General features: G+C 45.0%; 2 protein-coding genes and 1 long non-coding RNA gene across 3 annotated transcripts; all 3 read left to right on the top strand.

Annotated features, from left to right (window-relative positions):
* Positions 1-13,085: 13,085 nt before the first annotated feature.
* LOC121560591 (protein NLRC3) lies at positions 13,086-18,199 on the top strand. The gene is given in 11 exon segments (XM_045220585.1): positions 13,086-13,174; positions 13,429-13,595; positions 13,769-15,305; positions 15,307-15,570; positions 15,654-15,721; positions 16,174-16,276; positions 16,356-16,529; positions 16,688-16,718; positions 16,794-16,861; positions 17,320-17,366; positions 17,503-18,199. Coding segments are annotated over 11 exon segments (3,093 nt in total). The 5' UTR covers positions 13,086-13,103; the 3' UTR covers positions 18,066-18,199.
* A 587-nt stretch (positions 18,200-18,786) lies between these two features.
* Positions 18,787-21,744, top strand: LOC121561435 (NACHT, LRR and PYD domains-containing protein 1 homolog). The gene is made up of 6 exons (XM_045220584.1): positions 18,787-18,819; positions 19,403-19,440; positions 20,134-20,198; positions 20,331-20,545; positions 20,731-20,990; positions 21,583-21,744. The coding sequence occupies exons 3-6, from the start codon at positions 20,191-20,193 to the stop codon at positions 21,727-21,729; spliced, it is 630 nt and encodes a 209-aa protein (XP_045076519.1). The 5' UTR covers positions 18,787-18,819; positions 19,403-19,440; positions 20,134-20,190; the 3' UTR covers positions 21,730-21,744.
* Positions 21,745-21,915: 171 nt separating this feature from the next.
* On the top strand, positions 21,916-24,364 carry LOC123490691. The gene is made up of 3 exons (XR_006661010.1): positions 21,916-21,979; positions 22,083-22,112; positions 24,344-24,364. It is a non-coding gene; the product is annotated as an uncharacterized LOC123490691 (long non-coding RNA).
* Positions 24,365-25,816: the final 1,452 nt, after the last annotated feature.

Below are 25,816 nucleotides of genomic sequence, written 5' to 3'. Positions count from 1 at the left end.
GTGCATAGAAAATATTTAAATGTAGGGCTAAATCAAATTTTAAGTTTAAAGCTTTCTGGTGACAGCACAGAAAGGCGGTGGTCCGTTTGGCGCAGGTGCGCTCGATATAATTTACTTTATTTTTTAGTTTAGTTTAATTTACCGGCTCACGTACGCGCATTGTTAACCACAGGTTGAATCGGCAGCACACCTTTTCTCTGAATGCAAAACCCCGGTGCCCCGGGCGAGATAAACTGATCGCACCTCAAGGGAACTCAAGCGCTGCATGGGTGTATTCACTAAACCAGGGATGGGCAACTGGCGGCCCGCGACCCACCTTTTGTAGTCCCGCGGACCAATAATAAAATAGGTTTTTTTGGAACTCAGTCTGGGTCTCAACTTGCTGTTGACCGTTAGAATAATAGAACACACGAGGTGCAATTTCGAAATGTGGTTGTGCCTCAGCAGTCACTCAATTAGCCCATGTCAGCTACATTTGTTTTTAGATTGGTAGGTTACTGAATTACAGACCGCGGGTGGGGACCATTGATCGTCAGTTATCATATTAAAAACGGCAAACATTTGCCTCCACCCTTTGGCAAAATTTGTAGAATTGCATGAAATGAGTTAGAAAATTGCGAAATATTCTCTCCGCCCTCATGGCGAAATGTGTAGAATTGCAGGAAATTAGTTAGAAAATTGCGAAATATTCTCTCCGCCCTCATGGCGAAATGTGTAGAATTGCAGGAAATGAACATGAAAACTATTATGGATGTGGGTACGCAGAGACACTGCGGCACCCCATGATGAGTTCTGTTTTTTTTGTGGCACCCACCCCCATCACAGTTGCCCATCCCACCACTAGGGACCTACCAGAATTTGTCCAATAGAAAGTCTAGTTGTTGAAACATTTTGCTACGGTTTGGTACGGTGTTCACTAACGAGTACACCCAAGCTCAGGCACTATCAAATGCACTTGCCAGACAAACAAACTTTTCCATCATTGGACATTTTTCTGCATGAGGTAATTTCCATGTAAAAGGACCCATGAGCACCATGTGAAGGTCATAGGAGAATATCAAATTGGGTATCAAATGAAAGCTTAAGAGTCTGTGTTTTGGGGAAATCAGAAGGCATAGATACATTTTTCAACCATTTTCCATCTTAAAAATGATGTATAAGTAATAGGTCTTCGAAAACATCTACCAGAAAAAGTCTAAAAAGGTATTAGAAATACATCAAAACACAATAATGTTAAAGTGAAGACCCCTAATAGCCAACTAATAGCAACACTTATATTTAGTTTTGGATAAATTATTTGCCTTCTGTAAGTTTTTAAGAAACATTGCCTTGTAATTCCGTTACCACAAAAACACACACAGTATATTTAAGATATTTTCTAATTTCTCTCCTCATCAGGAGGGAGGATAATGAAAGTTCACAGACGTAACAAGTAAAAGTAGATGTAACAATTAGGTAGTGTTTTTACTGATATACATTTTTATTTGTGAATTATTAACTGATTAAAACTCGTAATTATGTTACCAAATCTGAACCTAAAATAATACAATAATTAAGAAACCCATTTGAAAAACTAAAACTATACTGAAACTATTATCATTGACTCAAAAACTATAATAAAATAAAAACAATCATAAACTATGTTCAGTTAGTTTTTTTCCTTCTATACTTTGGGGCAAAAAATCTAATGGGGTTTTCAAGCTTCTGAATCTGTCTGGTAAATGCTGCCAGGAGATGGCAATGTTTCAAATAGGCCTAGCTTGTTCATCAGTAGTCTCTCTAGACAGCCTCCCACAATGTACCAATGTTCCTAAATACAAGCAAAGATTGTCTATTATATTGAGAAGATACTCAAGTGACCGCTCTAACAATGGAAATGCATGTCCTCAAAGATGGAAGGCAGGCGGGAGGATGCATGTCCTCAAAGATGGAAGACAGGCGGGAGGATGCATGTCCTCAAAGATGGAAGGCAGGCGGGAGGATGCATGTCCTCAAAGATGGAAGGCAGGCGGGAGGATGCGAGCCGATGGGACCATCTAGCCAATGAGAGGGCAGATATGTGTTTGAACAACAGGCCATAGAGATAAAGGGACTCATCTTTGTATCTGTGCCATTATAGCATCTGGGACAGCATGGGCAGAGCCATTCAGGCTATCTCCATTTTAAAATAGTACATTTTCTTCTTCTTCATTGGCTGATCGCTCCCAACTCAATGTCCATGCTAAAACTGGTTATATCCCTGATGAGTCCTCTATTTCTATGGCAACAGGCACAACAGGCCTACAGCTCTATCTAGTGGTTGCGTTGGGGACAACAGTTGTATATTTCCCTATGGGGAAAATGAATGGGAAAGAATAGGGGTTTTGGGATAAACGCTGAAAATATGGTCAGAGGTTAACAAAGGCTTAGTAGATCAAATCAAATGTTATTTGCCGCATGCGCCGAATACATCAGGTTGTTGACCTTACAGTGAAATGCTTACTAACAAGCCCCTTAACCAACAATGCAGTTTGATATGTCTTGTTCTATGAGATATCAATCAGTTAACATGACCTTTATGAATTATGAAGCCTTTGTGTTTAATTTTTTAAAAATCTGATTACATAAATGCTTCAAATTTCACAAAATGGCGTTAGCTGATGAAGATGATCTCATAGAACAAAACGTATAAGATCTTCTAAGCCTGTGTTTACCACAGACCTTATTGACAGCCTTTTATCCAACCACACTACATCAATTCCATTCATTTCCCCATAGGCTTTGTCCAATGAACCATGGTGGAGTTAGTACCTACAGAAATACACTATTACTATTGCTCTCTATTGGTAGAGAGGTTTGTTATTGGTCCATTAACCAATGTATAATTTAAACCTAACCTGACCTATCGCCTGATATATTACCTTATGTATTACTGCCCCCCAGTGGCAAGAAGTGGCATCCCCCCAAAAACATATTTACAGTGCATTCGGAAAGTATTCAGACCCCTTGATTTTTTTTCCACATTTTGTTACCTTACAGCCTTATTCTACAATTGATTAAATAGTCCCCATCCCCCCCCCATCAACAATCTACACACAATACCCCATAATGACAAAGCAAAAACAGATTTTTAGAAATGTTTGCTACTTTATAAAAAATTAAAAACGGAAATATCACATTTACAGCCTTGAGTCTTCTTGGGTATGACGCTACAAGCTTGGCACACTTGTATTTGGGGAGTTTCTCCCATTCTTCTCTGCAGATCCTCTCAAGCTATGTCAGGTTGGATGGGGAGCGTCGCTGCACAGCTATTTTCAGGTCTCTCCAGAGATGTTCGATCAGGTTCAAGTCCGGCTCTGGCTGGGTCACTCAAGGACATTCAGAGACTTGTCCCGAAGCCACTCCTACTTTGTCTTGGCAGTGTGCTTAGGGTTGTTGTCCTGTTAGAAGGTGAACCTTCGCCCCAGTCTGAGGTCCTGAGCGCTCTGGAGCAGGTTTTCATCAAGGATCTCTCTGTACTTTTCTCCGTTCATCTTTCCCTCAATCCTGACTAGTCTCACAGTCCCTGCTGTTGAAAAACATCCCCACAGCATGATGCTGCCACCACCATGCTTGACCATAGGGATGGTGCCAGGTTTCCTCCAGACGTGACGCTTGGCATTCAGGACAAAGAGTTCAATCTTGGTTTCAACAGACCAGATAATCTTGTTTCTCATGGTCTGAGAGTCTTTAGGTGCCTTTTGGCAAACTCCAAGTGGGCTTTCATGTGCCTTTTACTGAGGAGGGGGCTTCCGTCTGGCCTCTACCATAAAGGCCTGATTGGTGGAGTGCTGCAGAGATGGTTGTCCTTCTGGAAGGTTCTCCAATCTCCACAGAGAAACTCTGGAGCTCTGTCAGAGTGACCATTGGGTTCTTGGTCACCTCCCAAGGCCCTTCTCCCCCGATTGCTCAGTTTGGCCGGACCGCCAGCTCTAGGAAGAGTCTGGGTGTTTCCAAACTTCTTCCATTTAAGAATGATGGAGGCCACTGTGTTCTTGGGGACCTTCAATGCTTCAGACATTTTTCGGTACCCTTCCCCGACACAATCCTGTCTCGGAGCTCTACGGACAATTCCTTCGACCTCATGGCTTGGTTTTTGCTCTGATATGCACTGTCAACTGTTGGGACCTTATATAGACAGGTGTGTGCCTTTCCAAATTATGTCCAATCAACTGAATTTACCACAGGTGGACTCCAATCAAGTTATAGAAACATCTCAAGAATGATCAATCGAAACAGGATGCACCTGAGCTCAATGTCTAGTCTCATAGCAAAGGGTCTAAATACTTATTCAAATAAGGTATTTCTGTTTTTTATTTTGAATAAATTTGCACAAAAAAAAACAAAAAACGTTTCACTTTGTCATTATGGGGTATTGTGTGTAGATTGATGAAGATTTTTATTTATTTAATCCATTTTATAATAAGGCTGTAACGTAACAAAATGTTGAAAAAGTCAAGGGGTCTGAATACTTTCCGAATACACTGTAGGCACAGAGTTTCTAACCCCAGAGGCGCAACATTGAGAAAAGAGACCAAACAGACCAGGCCGGGGTTTGAGAAGTCTATGAGAGAAGTGAAAGGTTCTTCAGTAGTTGTTAATCTTCTCTAAATGCAAAGGCACAGCACAGATTAGAGCCAAAGTCTTCAGTAGTTGTTAATCTTCTCTAAATGTAAAGGCACAGCACAGATTAGAGCCAATGTCTTCAGTAGTTGTTAATCTTCTCTAAATGTAAAGGCACAGCACAGATTAGAGCCAATGTCCTGTTGTTACTACAGCCTCGTGAAAGTGACAAAGTGATACGTTTTCATTTTTGTCAAAAACAACTTTATATCGAAGGAGTGCTTTTGATTTTGAAGGCCTGCACATGCACAGTTTGGTGCGAGACGACCATTAGACCAGATGACGTGTTTCTGCGTTGGTTTAGCCAGCCAATGTCGCCATGACATCGCCTACAAGTGTGATGGGGGATTTTCTATTGGAGCAGCAGTTTCTGCCTTTCCTCTGTACTGTGTTGTCTTTGCGACAGATAAAACATAACTGGCTCTTAGCCTCCAACATGGATACTTTCTGTCCCTCACACTGAAACTGAAACTAAATCATTTAAAAACAAAAATATAAATGTTTTTGTCAAACTAAAACTGAATAGAAACGAGTAAATCAAGTTTGAAACTAAACTGAATTTCAAATAAATATCGAAATACGAATAGAAGGAACTAATATAAAAACACCAAACTATAATAAGCTTGGTCTGGTGGTCAGATCGAGAGTGTGAACACTGTCTGGACAACCCCTCTCTCTCTCTCTCCCTCCCTCTCTCTTCTCTCTCCAGGTAATGTTACCTCTCTCTCTCTCTCTCTCTCTTTGCCTCTCTCTTCTCTCTCCAGTTAATGTTACCCCTCTCTCTCTCTCTCTCTCTCTCTCTCTCTCTCTCTCTCTCTCTCTCTCTCTCTCTCTCTTCTCTCTCTTCTCTCTCCAGGTAATGTTACCCCTCCCTCTCTCTCTCTCTCTCTCTCTCTTCTCTCTCCAGGTAATGTTACCCCTCCCTCTCTCTCTCTCTCTCTCTCTCTCTTCTCTCTCCAGGTAATGTCTCCTCTCCCAGCTCTTACTGTCACCTACCCATGAGCCCCCTCTCTTCCCATCTACTGTAACCAGCATCCGCATACACTGAGCACCGACCAACACCGGACTTCCATGGACGTTGAAATTTGGTCAGTCTGCCCTGGCCTTGATTTCAACGTCCACATATACGTAGTTTTTTGGGCCGGCTCGGACCTGCCTTCATTTCAATGTCCGCAGACATAGATTTTTTTGTCCGGACTAAATCTGAACCAATCCTAGACGTCTATGTTTCACGAGTTTGGACAGCACGGTACATATCAGTATAGTACAGTAGATTAGAGTTCAGTACACTAGAGGACAGTATAATGTGGGTCGCAACCCAAATGGTTTTGAATGGGTCACGGGTGTCTGAGTAAAAAAAATATATACACCCCATTTTTTACTGAAGAAATCTTTTGTTTTTGGAAAACGTGGTCGCATAAAAAACTGAGGGAGATTTTACTGTAATTCTGTTACCAAACTTTGCATCTGCAGTTCTTCCAGTTTCTGTGTAAATTGTTTGAACGAGTCCTTGTGCATATACAGTTGTTGTAATAGTAAAACTAAAGCTAAACTTAGAAAATAAATGCTTTTTGTTTGGGATACATTTTAAAGGGATAACTCTGAGTCTCAGTGTAATTCCGTTACCGTAAAATTGCCCATAACAAAGCAATGCGTGTCACCTTGTAGGCTACTACTAAATAAGAACAAGAAGCAGTGGTGTGTAGGCTGTATTCTCTTAAAGGGTTAGGAAGAAATACCTGTCAGCTATTTTAACTGTCTGCAATGTCTACTTGGTAAATGTTTTATAATGTTTTCTACCGTCTTTCAATGTCAACTGGAAAGTTGATGTCTGTAATGTATTTTAGTTGTGTTTGGACCCCAGGAGTTATGGAGTCAGTTAATGGGGATCCAACCAGGTAGACTAGCTGTTGTTAGCTGTTGTTATGGAGTCTGTCACGAGTTGCTAAGCCAGAACCCAGAAGCAGACCAGGACAAGGTAAGTTGAAACGAAGGTGAGTGTTTATTACAAGTTCAAGAGTGATGCTGAATAATCCAGGGAACAGAGCGGGCGGCGTTGATTAGTTGTTGGGGGTGCAGTGGTTGATCCCATCCTGGGTCGGCAGCCGCCGACCACCAGGCAGAGGTTGGATGAAGGTTCCGGACGGGTGACTGCAGATGGAACAAAACGGGGTTAAGTAAGCAACAAACCAACAAGGTGCAAAAACAACAAAACTAACGCTAGGCTCTAAGACTGATACTCTGGTAAACCTACTGTTCATGGCTAACGATCCGGCAGGGAATGGATGTTAGGCCAGAGCCTAAGAAGGGTGATGATCAGGACCAGGTGTGCAGATTGCTGATGGGATGCAGGTGCGGAAATCAAGAGAGCTCCCCGAGCGTTCCCGAACCCTCGGGAAACTGGAGATCACGAACAGAAAAACTAGTCACCAGACAGGACCCGACTCAGACTGCCGGGATCGTTACAGTACCCCCCCTCCGACGAACGCCACCGGGCGGACTCCCGGAGCGCCAGGATGGAGGCGGTAGAAGTCACTGATGAGGTCAGCATCTAGGACCTGTCGCCGCGGAATCCAACTCCTCTCTTCAGGACCATACCCCTCCCAGTCCACGAGATACTGGAAACCCCGGCCCCGCCGTCTGGAATCCATGATGCGACGCACCGTGTAGGCAGGACCACCTCCGATCATCCGAGGAGGAGGAGGAGGAGGCGGAGGAGGCAACAGAGGACTGAGGAAAACAGGCTTGAGGCAGGAGACATGAAAGGTGGGATGGACTCTGAGCGTCCTCGGGAGTTTGAGTCGAACTGCCACCGGATTGATCACCTTCTCCACCACAAACGGACCAATGAACTTCGGTAACAACTTCCTAGACTCAGTCCGTAACGGAAGATCCCGTGTAGCCAACCAGACCCTATCTCCGATGGAATAGGTGGGAGCGGGGATCCGGCGACGATTCGCCTGGAGCTGATACCGGTCCGAAACTCTAAGGAGTGCCTTTCTGGCCCGATGCCAGGTCCGGTGGCAACGACGAATATGGGCCTGAACCGAAGGCACTGAGAGCTCCTTCTCCTGAGAAGGGAACAGGGGAGGTTGGTAGCCATACAGGCACTGGAAGGGAGACATCCCAGTGGCAGATGTAGGGAGAGTATTGTGGGCATACTCAACCCAAGGCAACTGAGAGACCCAGGAGGTGGGGTTGGAAGAGACCAGGCAGCGTAGCGTGGATTCCATCTTCTGGTTGGCTCTCTCCGCCTGACCATTGGATTGGGGGTGAAAACCCGATGTGAGACTGACTGTAGCTCCAATGGCCAAACAGAAGGACTTCCAGACAGCAGAGGTAAACTGAGGGCCACGGTCGGAAACGATATCACTGGGCAAACCGTGGACCCTGAAAACCTCCCTAACCAGGATCTCGGACGTCTCCGAGGCAGAGGGAAGCTTGGCAATTGGCACAAAGTGGGCGAACTTGCTGAATCTGTCCACGATAGTCAGAACGACCGTGTTCCCCTCAGAAGCGGGCAACCCAGTGACGAAGTCCAGGGCCAGATGCGACCATGGTCGCCGGGGAATAGGAAGGGGGTGAAGTAGTCCAGAGCTGGGCCGATTGGTACTCTTATTCTGCGCACACACTGGACAGGCAGCAACAAAACCCCGAGTATCCTCGGCCATGGCAGGCCACCAAAAACGTCTGCGAAGAAACGCCATTGTCCGAGCCACGCCAGGGTGACAAGCCATCTTGCTGGCGTGGGACCATTTGAGGACAGCAGGACGAACCGACTCAGGCACAAACAACCGACCGGGTGGACCGTTACCGGGACCGGGCTGAGTCCGAAGGGCCGCCAGCACCTCCTCCTCAATCTTCCACATAACTGCTCCCACGACGCAGTTCCGGGGGAGAATTGTCTCGGTCTTGGACCCACTCTCCTCCGTCTTGGAGAACATCCGGGACAAGGCGTCCGCCTTGCCGTTCTTAGATCCAGGTCGGAACGTCAGGGAAAACTTGAATCGTCCGAAAAACAACGCCCACCTGGCCTGACGGGAGTTGAGACGTTTAGCCGATTGCACGTAAGCAAGATTCTTGTGGTCAGTCCAGACAATAAACGGTTGCTCCGCCCCCTCCAACCAGTGGCGCCACTCCTCCAAGGCAAGTTTCACCGCGAGAAGCTCCCGGTTACCCACATCGTAATTCCTCTCCGCAGGCGAAAGGCGACGAGAGTAGTAGGCGCAGGGATGGAGTTTACTGTCCGTGGAGCATCGCTGCGACAGGATGGCGCCAACTCCCACATCAGACGCGTCCACTTCAACGACGAACTGATGGGCCGTGTCCGGTTGAGAGAGAATCGGTGCGTTGGTGAATCGCCTCTTCAAATCCAGAAACGCTCGATCCGCCTCCGGATTCCACTTGAAGGTCCTGATACTGGAAGTCAAGGCAGTTAACGGAGCGGCCACACGGCTGTAATCCCGGATGAATCTGCGGTAGAAATTCGCAAACCCCAAAAATCTCTGGAGCTGCAATCTCGTACCGGGCTGGGCCCATTCCAGAACCGCTCTAACCTTCTCCTGGTCCATCCTAATCTCTCCCCTGGAGATGATGTACCCGAGAAAGGATGTCGTGTGGGCGTGAAACTCGCACTTCTCGGCCTTCACGAACAGGCGATTCTCCAACAATCGCTGCAGAACCTGCCGGACATGCTGGACGTGGTCGGAAGGTTCCTTCGAGAAGATCAGAATGTCATCCAGGTAAACAAACACAAAGAGACCGATCATATCTCTCAGGACGTCGTTCACCATACTCTGGAATACCGCTGGAGCATTGGTCAGTCCAAACGGCATCACCTGATACTCGAGTGACCCATCGGTGTATTGAAACCCGTCAACCACTCGTCCCCCTCTCTGATCCGGACCATGTGATACGCATTGCGTAGGTCTAGCTTGGTGAACACCGTAGCACCCTGTAAGGAGTCGAAGGCAGAACTCATCAAGGGCAGGGGATACTTGTTCTTGACCGTGATGTCATTCAACCCCCGATAATCAATACACGGTCGAAGAGAGCCATCCTTCTTACCCACAAAGAAGAATCCTGCCCCCAGGGGTGATGACGAGGGACGAACGAGACCAGCAGCTAGGGACTCCTTGATGTAGGTCTCCAAAGCCTCACGTTCAGGTCGGGAGATACTGTATAACCTTCCCTTGGGGTAGACAGCTCCAGGGAACAGGTTGATGGCACAATCATATGGTCGGTGGGGAGGGAGTGACAGAGCCTTCTGCTTACTGAAAACTTCCCCCAAATCGTGATATGTCTCGGGAACCAGGGACAAATCTGGGGTTTAGCCTCAATCACCTGACTGGGAACCGAATGGGGGCAGGCAGTCTTGAGACAGTTAGCATGACAATCAAGGCTCCAACTCGTTACCTTGCCCGTCACCCAATCGAACGTGGGATTGTGTTCCTTCAGCCAGGGGTATCCAAGGACCAGAGGAACATGGGAAGACGGCAGAATGAAGAATGAAATCATCTCAGAATGATTCCCCGACAACCGCATCTTAACCGGTTCAGTCCTCATCGTGATACGTGCCAGACTACTGCCGTTCAGAGTGGTCGCTTCAATGGCTTCCGGCAATTGCTCCTTGGAAAGCCCCAGCTGTTCCACCAACTCGGCATCAAGAAAGCTTCCATCGGCACCTGAATCGATAAAAGCGTTAATCGCTAAGCTCTGATTCCTGTTCACAAGGGTAGCCGGGAAGCGGGGTCTGACAGAGGTACTGAGAGGTTGAAACTGGCTCGCTAAAAGTCCTCCCAACTTTAGCGAGCCGGGCAGTTTGACGACCGCCGGGAACAAGTGGAGATGTAATGTCCCGAGCTACCACAGTAGAGGCAGCAGTTGGTCTTACGTCTATGTTGACGCTCCTCCTTGGTTAACCCGTGCCGCCCCACTTGCATGGGTTCAGAATCGGGAGAGAGGACCTCTCCACTAATCCTTTGTGGTGGAGAATGATCGACGTGTTCTGGTCCACCACCCGACCCGACTGGGAACTGAGAAGCTGATCGATTGGACGGACCCCCATTGCTTCTCCCTCCTTCGCTCTCGGACTCGATTATCCACCCGAATAGACAAGGCTACCAAGCTGTCCAGGTCACTAGGCTCCGGATAGGAGATCAACTCATCCTTGAGCTGCTCCGACAGACCCTGGTAAAAGGCCGCTTGCAGAGACTCCTCGTTCCACCCACTCTCCACAGCCAACGTCTTGAACTCGATCACGAAGTCGGCCACGCTGCGAGTTCCTTGGTGAAGCGAAAACAGGCGCCTAGCTGCGTCCCTCCCTCGGACGGAATGGTCGAAGAGCTTCCTCATCTCGGCCGTGAACCCCTGGTATGAAGCCATGCAGGGGTCTTGTCGTTCCCAAACGGCTGAAGCCCACTCCAGCGCTCGACCACGCAGCAACGCAATCACAAAGGCTATCCTAGCCTTGTCTGTGGCATAAGAGTAGGGCTGTAGATCGAACACTAATCCACACTGCATAAGGAAGGAACGGCATCTTCCCAGCTCCCCCTCATATTTATCCGGCGTCGGAACCTTGGGCTCACGGAAGGACACAGCTCCAGAAGCGGCAGGCGAGATGGGTGGAACCGGTAGTGGATCCTCCACCGGAAACTTGCGTTGGTTCTGGACCTCCGTCAGACCGGTAGAAAGGTTCCGAACTGACAACGCGATCTCCTGTAGTACCGTGCTATGATGGCCCAACATCTTCTCCTGATGGGTAATGGCATGGCGAACAGAGTCCAGGTCCGCTGGGTTCATTACTGGCCGGATCGTTCTGTCACGAGTTGCTAAGCCAGAACCCAGAAGCAGACCAGGACAAGGTAAGTTGAAACGAAGGTGAGTGTTTATTACAAGTTCAAGAGTGATGCTGAATAATCCAGGGAACAGAGCGGGCGGCGTTGATTAGTTGTTGGGGGTGCAGTGGTTGATCCCATCCTGGTCGGCAGCCGCCGACCACCAGGCAGAGGTTGGATGAAGGTTCCGGACGGGTGACTGCAGATGGAACAAAACGGGGGTAAGTAAGCAACAAACCAACAAGGTGCAAAAACAACAAAACTAACGCTAGGCTCTAAGACTGATACTCTGGTAAACCTACTGTTCATGGCTAACGATCCGGCAGGGAATGGATGTTAGGCCAGAGCCTAAGAAGGGTGATGATCAGGACCAGGTGTGCAGATTGCTGATGGGATGCAGGTGCGGAAATCAAGAGAGCTCCCCGGAGCGTTCCCGAACCCTCGGGAAACTGGAGATCACGAACAGAAAAACTAGTCACCAGACAGGACCCGACTCAGACTGCCGGGATCGTTACAGAGTCAGCTAATGGGGATCCAACCAGGTAGACTAGCTGTTGTTATGGAGTCAGCTAATGGGGATCCAACCAGGTAGACTAGCTGTTGTTATGGAGTCAGCTAATGGAGATCCAACCAGGTAGACTAGCTGTTGTTATGGAGTCAGCTAATGGGGATCCAACCAGGTAGACTAGCTGTTGTTATGGAGTCAGCTAATGGGGATCCAACCAGGTAGACTAGCTGTTGTTATGGAGTCAGATAATGGGGATCCAACCAGGTAGACTAGCTGTTGTTATGGAGTCAGCTAATGGGGATCCAACCAGGTAGACTAGCTGTTGTTATGAAGTCAGCTAATGGTGATCCAACCAGGTAGACTAGCTGTTGTTATGGAGTCAGTTAATGGGGATCCAACCAGGTAGACTAGCTGTTGTTATGGGGTCAGTTAATGGGGGATCCAACCAGGTAGACTAGCTGTTGTTATGGAGTCAGCTAATGGGGATCCAACCAGGTAGACTAGCTGTTGTTATGGAGTCAGCTAATGGGGATCCAACCAGGTAGATTAGCTGTTGTTATGGAGTCAGCTAATGGGGATCCAACCAGGTAGACTAGCTGTTGTTATGGAGTCAGCTAATGGGGATCCAACCAGGTAGACTAGCTGTTGTTATGGAGTCAGCTAATGGGGATCCAACCAGGTAGACTAGCTGTTGTTATGGAGTCAGCTAATGGGGGATCCAACCAGGTAGACTAGCTGTTGTTATGGAGTCAGCTAATGGGGATCCAAGTCAAATCAAATCAAATTAATAACACATTGGACTGTGCATGTTTAAATGCAACATGAAGTCTCTGTTTGAACTTTGACCACAGACAGTAAAAGTGTTGTCATTGTTAATGTTCGGAAATATTGACTGTTCTGTTATTTCTTAGTGTAGCTAAGTGAGCTGTGACTCGAAATGAGTCTCTCTGGGGGAGAGAGAGGAGGAGACCACTGCCTCTAAAAGGAGTCTCTCTGGGGAGAGAGAGGAGGGGACCACTGCCTCTAAAATGAGTCTCTCTGGGGAGAGAGAGGAGGAGACCACTGCCTCTAAAATGAGTCTCTCTGGGGAGAGAGAGGAGGGGACCACTGCCTCTAAAATGAGTCTCTCTGGGGAGAGAGAGGAGGGGACCACTGCCTCTAAAATGACTCAAGACACCAGTTCTAAGAGGTAAGAGATTAATTGTATAATATACAGTTCTCTTAAAAATATCAAACTAATGAAGAGAAAGTGTTCACAAATTACATCAAATGTAGGCCTATATCATTCATTTAAAAGGCCAAAACCGATTTACCAATTGCAGACTGTTGCTTTATAAAGAAACATCAGGACTTCTATGAGTTCAGCTATACACTTGTTGAAATGATGTAGATGAGGTATTGATGAGATATTGATGAGGTGATCTGCCTCCCTGTTTTGTTCAGTGTCCAGAAGCCCAGAGCAGAGTCACCTGCCCCCAGCCTGCTATCAATGAAGAGTGATCAGCTACCTGCTTTCAGCCAGGAACCATTACCAGATGACAATAAGGAAGTGGAGAGTTTGGACAGTGAGGATGCATTAAAGATCACACACAACCTTCTGGACAGAAGAAGTAAGACTGTGTTTCATACAATATTACAAAGAACGGTACAAAGGCCCCTCTAAAACACACACACACACACACACACACACACACACACACACACACACACACACACACACACACACACACACACACACACATGCATGCATTTATGAGTCCCAACTCTCATTGTTTTCCTACAGGTCAAACTCTTCTGACAGTCCAACAAGACATTAAGGCTAAACTGAAACACAAGTATCAACACATATCTGAAGGAATTGGACACCATGGAAACCAAAGTCTGTTAAAGGACATCTACACAGAGCTCTACATCACAGAGGGTGGAAGTGGAGGGGTCAATAATGAACATGAGGTGAGACAGATAGAGATGGCATCCAAGAAACAAACCACACAAGAGACACCAATCAAATGCAACGACATCTTCAAGCCTTTACCTGGACAAGACAAACCTATCAGAACTGTGCTGACAAAAGGAATCGCTGGCATTGGAAAAACAGTCTCTGTGCAGAAGGTCATCCTTGACTGGGCAGAGGGAAAAGCAAATCAGGACGTTCATTTCATGTTTCCTCTTCCTTTCCGTGATCTGAACCTGAAAAAGGACCAATACAGTCTGATGCAACTTCTTTCCCACTACTTCTCAGAGCTGAAAGAGATTGACAGCATTGAAGATGGGGAAACCAAAACTGTTTTCATTTTTGATGGTCTGGATGAGTGTCGACTTCCTCTAGACTTCAAAAACAATGAGAGGTGCTGTGATGTCACGAAGCCAACCTCAGTGGACGTGCTGCTGACAAACCTCATCAAGGGGAATCTGCTTCCCTCTGCTCTCCTCTGGATAACCTCACGGCCTGCAGCAGCCAATCAGATCCCTCCTGAGTGTGTTGACCAGGTGACAGAGGTACGAGGGTTCAATGATCCACAGAAGGAGGAGTACTTCAGGAAGAAAATCACAGATCAGAATCTGGCCAATGAAATCATCAAACACATGAAGACATCAAGGAGCCTCCACATCATGTGCCACATGCCAGTCTTCTGTTGGATATCAGCCACTGTCCTTGAGATGATGCTGAAAGAGGCAGAGAAGGATGAAGTCCCCAAAACTCTGACCCAGATGTTCACACACTTCACGCACATCCAAATCATTGTGAAGAACAAGAAGTACAACAAAGCCACAGAGACAAACCCAAAGGAACTGTCTCAGTCAGACAAAGAGATGATCCTGAAACTGGCAAAGCTGGCTTTCCAACAGCTGCAGAAGGGCAACCTGATATTCTATGAGGAGGACCTGAGAGAGTGTGGCCTTGATGTCACAGAGGCATCAGAGTACTCAGCATTGTGTACAGAGATCTTTAAAGAAGAATCTGGGCTGAACCAAGAGAAGGTCTACAGCTTTGTGCATCTGAGCATGCAGGAGTTTCTAGCAGCAGTGCATGCTTTAGAATCATGTCTGGACAAGAAGGAAAATGTTTTTTCCACCACTAGTGAGGATGAAGATGAGGAGTCAATCCAGTTGTCTGACTTACACAGGAGAGCAGTGGACCAGGCCTTGAAGAGTGAGAATGGACACCTGGACCTGTTCCTCCGCTTCCTTCTGGGTCTCTCACTGGAGTCCAATCAGAATCTGTTACGAGGCCTTCTGACACAGACAGGAAGTACAACACAGAGCAATGAGGAAACAGTTGAGAGAACAGTCAGGTACCTTTCAGACAAGATCAAAAGGGGAATCCTCACCACAAAGGATCATCAACTTGTTCCACTGTCTGAATGAACTTGGTGCCAACTCTCTAGTTGAAGACATGCAAACCTCCCTGCGATCAGGAACTCTTTCAGAAACAGAGCTAGAACCTGACCAATGTTCAGCCCTGGCCTACCTGTTACTGATGTCAGAGGAGGTGCTGGAGGAGTTTGACCTGAAGACATACACCACATCAGAGACAGGTTATCAGAGGTTGCTGCCGGTAGTGAAAACCTGCAAGAGAGCACTGTAAGTTCTGTTATTGAGTTGATGTATACATTATCATTATTCTGAAGGATTTGTATATCTAACTGATTATCTCCTCTCTCCAGACTGGATCGCTGTGAACTCACATATGAATCCTGTGAGACTCTGGCTTCAGCTCTGCAGACACCAAACTCCCCCTGAGAGAACTGGACCTCAAATACAATGACCTGGGAGACAGAGGAGTGGAGCTGCTCTGTGTTGGACTAACCAGTCCACTCTGCAACATACACTCACTAGTGTGAGTTAACTATCTTCAGTATCCACTGTGAGTGTTTATATATTATGTATGTAGTTAGTATGTGTATGTTTTTAACATTATTTGAACGTCTTGGTAAATATGCAGAAACATACATAAAATGTGATAAATATATCAAACTAAGGTTAAATGTCTTGAGTGAGTTAGTATATTTTTAACATTGGTTAATCAAGTGTCCTTCTGTTATTGTCTTAATGCATCTCATTATTCTTAAAGCTTTGCATATTTAACAGTGTATCACTATATATCCTCTCTCCAGACTGGCTGACTGTAAACTCAGATATACATCCTGTAAGACTCTGGCCTCAGCTCTGCAGACACCAAACTCCCCCTGAGAGAACTGGACCTCAGCTACAATGACCTGGGAGACAGAGGAGTGGAGCTGCTCTGTGTTGGACTAACCAGTCCACTCTGCAACATACAGACACTAGTGTGAGTTAACTTTCTTCAGTATGAGTTATTATGTGGATGTTTTAAACATTTGTTAATCATGTGCTCTTCTGCCCTCTAGTCTAGGTCAGTGTGGTCTGACAGAGGGTTGCTGTTCAGATCTGGCCTCAGTCCTGAGTTCACCCAACTCACAACTGAAACAACTGGAGCTGAGAGACAATGACCTGCAGGACTCAGGAGTTACACTGCTGTCTGCTGGACTGGAGGATCCAGACTGTAAACTACACACACTGGGGTAAGTACAGCTGTTTCCAGTCAGGTCGGTACTGAGCTTAGTAAAACAAAAATCTAATGTTTCATCACAATGTTTGTGTCATGGACAAATATATGGGTGTCCTACAATATGATTGACACCAGTCCACCAACCTAGACAGCTGTTGTGTCTCTCTGTAGGCTGTCTGGCTGTCTGGTCACAGAGGAGGGCTGTGCTGCTCTGTCTTCAGCTCTGAGGTCAAACCCTCCCACCTGAAAGAGCTGGACCTGAGCTACAATCACCCAGGAGACTCTGCAGGGGGGACTGCTTTCAGCTGCTCTGGTGGATCCCACAGATAAACTGATGAAGCTGAAGTAAGTCAGAATAGATGTCCTAATAGTGTGAGCAGTGGTTGTGTCCTATGTAGTGTAGTAGGTTCAGTAACATGAGGACATGATGGTAGAATACAGGGACGTTTACCCAGCAGGCTTAGCACTCCAACACAGCATACATCATCACCACATGAATACTCTTCTTCTGCATCTCTGATATCCTGTTGGAATTGTACTCTGTTCTGTATGCAGTAGGTAGGAAAGAATACCTGAATGTCTCTAGTAATGAATTGTACTCTGTTCTGTATGCAGTAGGTAGGATAGAATACCTGTATGTCTCTAGTAATGAATTGTACTCTGTTCTGTATGCAGTAGGTAGGACAGAATACCTGTATGTCTCTAGTAATGAACTTGGATAGTGCACCAGAACACAACAATATGGTTTAAATGTTGACTGCTGTATTAGGTCTTTGTCAGTCAATAACCTGTTTCTCCTACAGTGTGGATCATGGTGGAGAGTTCAGGCTGAAATCAGGGGTGAGGAAATGTAAGTCTCTTCAATCCTAATTAACTACATATTCAGAACTACAGTAACATAGTAACTAATCAATACTTGTTCTCTACCTACAAAACAACATTTTATATGAAGATGTGGTTTGATTAAACTCTCCTTTTGTCTACAGATGCCTGTCATCTCACCCTGGACCCAAATACAGCAAACCCACACCTGATACTGTCTGAGGGGAACAGGAAGGTGACACGGGTGGAGGAGAAGCAGCATTATGAAGACCATCCAGACAGATTTGACAGTCTTCCCCAAGTTCTCTGCAGAGAAGTCTTATCTGGATCTCGTTATTACTGGGAGGTGGAGAAGGATGGTGACTGGGCTGGCATTGGTGTGGTGTACAAAGGAATACAGAGGAAGGGAGAGGATGACAGTTGTATTGGATACAATAGGAAGTCCTGGGCTTTATTATGCTCTGACAGTGAATATGACTTTTACCATTCTGCAGTCATCAGATCCATCCCTGGTCCTGTTTCTAACAGAGTTGGAGTGTATCTGGACTGGCCAGCTGGTACTTTGTCCTTCTATAGTGTGTCCTCCTCTGGTACACTGACACACCTTTACACAGAACACACCACATTCACTGAACCCCTCTATCCTGGGGTTGGGTTTGGGATTGGGGCTTTCTCCTCCTCCTCAGTGACCCTGTGTCAGATAGATGACCAACACATTCAAAGGTGAGTCATAGCAATGTTTTATCATGTGTTTTCCTCTGGAATCATTCCTACAATTAGATTAGTATTGGTGTGTTTTAATGTGTTCTGTTGGACCTACAGACAGTTAGATTAGTAGTAGTGGTGTGTTTTAATGTGTTCTGTTGGACCTACAGACAGTTAGATTAGTAGTAGTGGTGTGTTTTAATGTGTTCTGTTGGACCTACAGACAGTTAGATTAGTAGTAGTGGTGTGTTTTAATGTGTTCTGTTGGACCTACAGACAGTTAGATTAGTAGTAGTGGTGTGTTTTAATGTGTTCTGTTGGACCTACAGACAGTTAGATTAGTGGTGGTGGTGTGTTTTTAATGTGTTCTGTTGGATGTACAGATGTTTCCTCTCCTATGTCTCACTGTAGTGTCAGTTTCACTCTAACCACAAGAGGGCATCAGAACCTGTTAAAATGATACCTGGTGACTTCACGTCTCTAGGGGCTTTCATCAAGATAAGCAATGTCACCTGTAATGTCACCATCAGTATTGACTTCATGGAAGTTGACATAGTGTTATGTCACATTAGGCAATGCACCCTACATAGGGAGCTGTTCTGTCACCCTTTATACACCCTTTGTATTGCTTATGAAGACTGTATGTATGCTATATAAAGCCTTTATAAGTTGTATTTAGTTTAATCACAGTCTATCCATCTGCTTTCCCAACAGCAGAGACCATGGTGGAGAGTGTTGTATCAAGTCTGGACCTGAGAACACCAGAGACCAGATATGTGAGTGTTAACTGATAATTGTTTTAAAATCAAAATACGATTAAAGCGTTCTTGAGTCCCAGGCAAGGAACACAATCATGATCTATTTGGTCAAAACAAACTTAAAGGTAGAGTCAGCAATATGATGTAGATGCACAAAGTAAACAGCATAGTGGGTAAACTTCTACAACAACTAAGAGTGTTGGTGCGCGATGCTAAACTTCTCTGTTTTGGTCCCGTGGCTACCACGCTGTAAGAGAGTGAAGAGAACCCGTGCACATGGGCAGATACTGTGTGAGAGAGAAGTCAGGCATCTTGCTCATCACAATATCTGCGGTGCTGCTCGTACAACATCATTTAGCTGACTCTACCTTTAAGCTCTCATCCTGGGATCTACCAGAAATCAGGCCCCCAACATCTACAAAACATGGACCAGAACCATGTTGTTTCCTGCTTCCACAAACATTCATTAATATAACACTAATGTGTGCTAATGAGACTGTTGCTCACTTATATACATTTTTATTACAAGTCTATTTAATAATGATTAATTAATTATTACATGAGATTGTCCATTTTAAATAACAACTACTTTTGACTTCAGGGATTCCTCAGAGCTGTAAGACTTGTGACCATGTTGAGGTAAGTCATAATGTCAATTCTCACTTTTACATACCTTCAGGAGTCAGGCACAGTCTGAAAGCCAGGTGTGTACTGACCAACCATTCATACTGGGATATAGACAGTCCTGTGTTCTGCTTTAGTAATATAAACACAGTCTGAAAGCCAGGTGTGTACTGACCAACCATTCATACTGGGATATAGACAGTCCTGTGTTCTGCTTTAGTAATATAAACACAGTCTGAAAGCCAGGTGTGTACTGACCAACCATTCATACTGGGATATAGACAGTCCTGTGTTCTGCTTTAGTAATATAAACACAGTCTGAAAGCCAGGTGTGTACTGACCAACCATTCATACTGGGATATAGACAGTCCTGTGTTCTGCTTTAGTAATATATACACAGTCTGAAAGCCAGGTGTGTACTGACCAACCATTCATACTGGGATATAGACAGTCCTGTGTTCTGCTTGTAGGCATGCAGGATTTTAGCTGTTGTCATACCAGCATTCCATGTAACATTGAATAAATACATTAGATTAGTTCCTTTGGTTAATGGGCCAGTTTCCCGGACACAGATTAAGCCTAGTCCTGGACCTTAAAGAACTTTCTATTGAAACTTCCACTGATCATGCTTTAAGTCCAGCACTAGACTCAATCTGTGTCCAGGAAACTGGCCCCATATGTATAACTGACATGCTTGTCCTTGTTCAGGAATCCACACACTGGCTTCAGATTGAACCCTTGACTTCCACTGTCCAGGGAGTGACAATGTTCAGGTAAAATAACTACTTTTAACATTTAATTCCACTTGCTAGTGTATTTCCCCATTACCTTTGGGAATAGGCTTCTAATCCAACCTCTCCATTTGACGATTGACCCTCTCTACCATATCTTGTTGTTGCCCTCAGGCACAGGACACCCAAAGGGCGTTATGAGTGCACAGTGTCTGGGCTCCGCTGGGTGTGTGAGAGAGATGTCATTCTGAAGTATCACTTCAGGAACTGGGAACCCTACAGTCAACTTCTGAAAGACATGCAGTACGGACAAGGTGGTCCATTGCTGGACATCACTATGGAGTTAGGTGAACTGGAAGAAGTTCATCTGCCACACTTTGTCTGTTTAGGTAAAACCATATTCACATAGTATTCAGAAAGACATTTCCATGTAACTGAGTTTCACTTCCTGAATTAATTAATGAATATTCTAGGAGTTTATTTACTGTGATCTGATACTGCATATTCTTTGTGTTTTAGTTGGATGAATAATACAATATTTGTCTTTCTGTCTCCTTTTTATTGTGTTGTTCAGGGACCAACCCTTCCCTGAGGAATGAGATGAAGATTCTTCATGTAGAGGAACATGGAGTGTCTGTTGAGGAAGTGCATGAGGTCACCAGATTCCATGCTAAGATTCTCCATCCCAAGTTCTCACCTATCGCTGTTATACTGAGCTATATATTTTTTTGGAACGTAGATGTCCACTGTGACGTGGTCCTCTATATGGCAGTAAAAAAGGCAACAGTAATTTCACGGCTGTACATGCTCCTCAGAAACTCCAGTCAGAAAGAGGTGAGGCACCATCATTGAAGTGACAACAGTATGTTGAAACTTACTAAACGAAAGCTGATAGGTTGTTGAAAATCTATAGATTACAAAGTTACAATATCTATTTCTGTCTCATTCATTTGAAGAGCCAGTAGACGGCACTCTTCTCTCTGTTCGAAGGAGAACCCAATGACCCGGGGCAGTGAAGGGGACATTGCCCGTGTAAGGTGCTGTCTTTCGCATGGGACGTTAAACAGATTTCCTGACGCTCTGTGGTCACTAAAGATCCCATGGCACTTATCGTAAGAGTAGGGGTGTTAACCCCGGTGTCCTGGCTAAATTCCCAATCTGCCCTCATACCATCATGGCCACCTAATCATCCCCAGCTTCCAATTGGCTCATTCATCCCCTTTCCCCTGTAACACTTCCCGAGGTCGTTGCCGTAAAATAGACTCTCTTCTCAGTCAATTACCTGGTAAAATGAGGGTAAAAAATCAATACATTGATTGTACACATTTTTGGGGGTTGATAAAAAAGGATTGCTCAGTGAGCTGCATGTTGTGTGAATTATTAGACTACATTGTTCAGACTGACTACTACATTGCTCATTTTGTAGGCTGTTCGGGACCGGGAGAAACATCAGGTGTCCCAAGGATATTCAGAATTTCTGCTGTCAAGTCCAAACGGGTCCTTAAAGCTGAACAGTTGGTTTGCAGTCAAGAATCCCCATTCCTCCTCCATCTATCCAGAGGTGCAGTTTTAGCAAGCTGAGGACATGAATCTGTCATATTATATATTCATAACTGGAATATCATTCTATTTCTTTCTCTCTCTCTCTGTCTGTTGTCTCAATCGTTGCACCATATGACCTTCTACAGAGGATTCAGCTGTTACCTGCAGACACCACACCAAGCTGTTGTAAGATGGTTATGAGAAACACAGGGGGTTGGACATTGAGATGGAGTTAATCGGGGATGATGAGAGGACAGTATGGAAATCAGTGGTATCAAAAGGTAAGAAATACTATACATGAACAGTATGTCAATCATAAATGTCCTTTTCTTACAGATGCTATTAAAAATGTTTTTATGATGTTTTCTCTTGTTTGTCTTTTAGATGAATACAGCAAAGACTCTCATCCAATAGGTACGTTTGTTTTTGTGGACGAGGTTTATAAAATGGGTTATAGAGCGAACGTCTCTTCAAGTTGTGATGAAGGACACTGATGAAGGTCTTCATGAGTCATGTTCAGTAGGGTGATGAAGGTCTTCATGAGTCATTTTCAGTGGGGTGATGAAGGTCTTCATGAGTCATGTTCAGTGGGGTGATGAAGGTCTTCGTGAGTCATGTTCAGTGGGGTGATGAAGGTCTTCATGAGTCATGTTCAGTGGGGTGATGAAGACCTTCATGAGTCATGTTCAGTGGGGTGATGAAGGTCTTCGTGAGTCATGTTCAGTGGGGTGATGAAGGTCTTCATGAGTCATGTTCAGTGGGGTGATGAAGGTCTTCATGAGTCATGTTCAGTGGGGTGATGAAGGTCTTCATGAGTCATGTTCAGTAGGGGTGATGAAGGTCTTCATGAGTCATGTTCAGTGGGGTGATTAAGGTCTTCATGAGTCATGTTCAGTGGGGTGATGAAGGTCTTCATGAGTCATGTTCAGTGGGGTGATGAAGGTCTTCATGAGTCATGTTCAGTGGGGTGATGAAGGTCTTCATGAGTCATGTTCAGTGGGGTGATGAAGGTCTTCATGAGTCATGTTCAGTGGGGTGATGAAGGTCTTCATGAGTCATGTTCAGTGGGGTGATGAAGGTCTTCATGAGTCATGTTCAGTGGGGTGATGAAGGTCTTCATGAGTCATGTTCAGTGGTGTGTAATGCTACAGAACATTCAGACAGAAACCCAGTGCCTTGCAAAAGTATCTGCATCACATTTTATTGTGTTACAAAGCGGGATTAAAAGGGATTTAAATGTCATTTTTTTGTCAACAATCTACACAAAATACTCTAATTTCAAAGTGTAAGAATATTTATATATATATATTTAGATTGATAGAAATGAAATAGCTCCCTGAGTCAATACATGTTAGAAACACCGTGGCAGCCATTACAGCTGGGAGTCTTCTTGGGTAAGTCTCTAAGAGCTTTACACACCTGGATTGTACAATATTAGCCCATTATTATTTTCATAATTCTTCAAGCTCTGTCAAGATGTTGGGATCGTGGTTAGACTGCAGTTTTCAAGTCTTGCCATAGATTTTCAAGCAGATTTAAGTCAAAACTGTAACTTGGCCACTCCGGACATTCACTGTCTTCTTGGTAAGCAACTCCAGTGTAGATCTGGCCTTGTGTTGTAGGTTATTGTCCTGCTGAAAGGTGAATTCCTCTCCCAGTGTCTGGTGAAAAGTAGACTGAAGCAGGTTTTCCTCTGGGATTTAGTCTGTTCTTAGCTCCATCCCATTTCTTTTTATCCTGAAAAACTCCTCAGTATTGTCAAGCATACCCATAACATGATGCAGCCACCACCATGCTTGAAAATAAGGAGGCAGTTACTCAGTGATGTGTTGTGTTGGATTTGCACCAAACATGAGGCTTTGCATTTAGGCCAAAAAGTATATTCCTTTGCCGTTTCCTTTTGCAGTATTACTTTAGTACCTTGTTGCATATAAGATGCATGTTTTGGAATATTTTTATTCTGTATATTTGTGTTATTTTAAGTCATTATTGTGGAGTCACTACAATGTTGTTGATCCATCCTCAGTTTTCTCCCCATCACAGACATTGAACTCTGTAGCTGTTTTGAAAATCACCAATGGCCTCATGGTGACATCACTAACAGTTTCCTTCCTGTCCTGCAGCTCAGTTCAGAAGGACGACTGCATCTTTGATGTGTCTGGGTGATTTAATACATCACCCACAGGATAATTATTAACTTGACCATGCTTAAAGAGATATTCAATGTCTGATTTGTTATTGTTACCCATCTACCAATCACTGCCCTTCTTTATGAGGCTTTCTAAAAGATCCCTGGTCTTTGTAGTTAAATCTGTGCTTGAAATGCAACACTTGACTGAGGGACCTTCCAGATGTTGAATGTATGGGGGACAGGCCCACTTTGACATTAGAGGATTCTGAGTAGATTGTTGATAAAACATTAATAATCTATTTTCAATGACTTCTCAATAAACCTAACAGGAAAAATTATTATTTCAATTTTCTATTTTAAATTGACTGACTTTAATTGGAATTGAATTTACAACCCTGGAGTCGGCTCTATACAAGAAATGACTATCAGAGGAATGATAACTGGAGAGACTGGAAGATGTGAAACAGCTGCTGTTAACCCTAAAGCCATATTAATTTAATTGACCCCCCTTCAGCATTAACAGTCCCTGACATTCTGCTGAGGAGTTTCTGAAGAAACACTGGGGCTAAACTAATTCAGCCGAACCAAAAACTCAATGCCAATAGTAGATGATCTGTGGTCAAAGAACAGATTGGTGAAGAAGAGCACTCCAGAATAACAGCTGAAACAACTGAACAGGACCGAATGAGAAAACTACTGAAAGCAGTCATCCCCAAAGGACCAGAAGTGACGGGAGCTTGTCTCAAAGCTCTCGTTGAACATGAAAACCATCTTGTTAAGGACTTGAGTGAATCTAGGTAAGACAGTTTTCATTGCTCCCCCCCCTTGAATATGTGATGATTAAATATAGGTCAAATATAAACACAGCTACCCAGATCAAAGAGGAACTGTTTTTCCAGAATGGAAGCATGTTTTTGTGTTCTGTCTGTAATAAATGACTGTTATCTTATTGTAGTTACATCATAGGACCATCATCACATCATTATCTCAGGTGGAACTCCTCCTTCTCCTCCATACTTTCTGATCTCTCTCTTCCCTTCTCCTCCATACTTTCTGATCTCTCTCTCCCCTTCTCTCTCATACCTCCGGACTCTCTCTTCCCTTCTCCTCCATACTTTCTGATCTCTCTCTTCCCTTCTCCCTCCATACTTTCTGATCTCTCTCTCCCTTCTCCTCCATACTTTCTGATCTCTCTCTTCCCTTCTCCTCCATACTTTCTGATCTCTCTCTTCCTTCTCCTCCATACTTTCTGATCTCTCTCTTCCCCTTCTCCTCCATACCTTCTGATCTCTCTCTTCCCCTTCTCCTCTCTACTTTCTGATCTCTCTCTTCCCTTCTCCTCCATACTTTCTGATCTCCTCTCTTCCCTTCTCCTCCATACTTTCGATCACTCTCTCCCCTTCTCCTCCATACTTTCTGATCTCTCTCCCTTCCTTCTCCTCCATACTTTCCGATCTCTCTCTTCCCTTCTCCTCCATACTTTCAGGATCTCTCTCTTCCCTTCTCCTCCATACTTTCTGATCTCTCTCTTCCCTTCTCCTCCATACTTTCTGATCTCTCTCTTCCCTTCTCCTCCCATACTTTCTGATCTCTCTCTTCCCTTCTCCTCCATACTTTCTGATCTCTCTCTTCCCCTTCTCTCCCTACTTTCTGATCTCTCTCTTCCCTTCTCCTCCCTACTTTCTGATCTCTCTCTTCCCTTCTCCTCCATACTTTCTGATCTCTCTCTTCCCTTCTCCTCCATCCTCTTCTTATAGAACCCTAATCTGAAGACGCTGAGGCCTGTCTCCCAAGTCTGTGGGACTAAGACACTTTTTCACCTGATCCAAGAGTGAGGGCCCTGTCTCAGTCTGTGGACTAAGACACTTCTTCACCTAATCTGGAAGACTGAGGCCTGTCTCCTAGTCTGTGGACTAAGACACTTCTTCACCTAATCTGAAGAGGCTGAGGCCTGTCTCTAGTCTGTGGACTAAGACACCCTAATCTG

This window comes from Coregonus clupeaformis, unplaced genomic scaffold (genome assembly GCF_020615455.1).
Source record: "Coregonus clupeaformis isolate EN_2021a unplaced genomic scaffold, ASM2061545v1 scaf4401, whole genome shotgun sequence".
In the NCBI taxonomy this organism is placed as follows: domain Eukaryota; kingdom Metazoa; phylum Chordata; class Actinopteri; order Salmoniformes; family Salmonidae; genus Coregonus; species Coregonus clupeaformis.
Note: the sequence above shows the minus strand (reverse complement) of the source record. Positions and strands in the feature narration are given on the sequence as shown.

Coding starts and splice junctions, on each gene's coding strand:
- LOC121561435 (XM_045220584.1), top strand. Junction 20,546..20,730: donor GCCACACTTTGTCTGTTTAG/GTAAAACCATAT, acceptor TGTGTTGTTCAG/GGACCAACCCTTCCCTGAGG. Junction 20,991..21,582: donor GAAACTCCAGTCAGAAAGAG/GTGAGGCACCAT, acceptor CTCATTTTGTAG/GCTGTTCGGGACCGGGAGAA.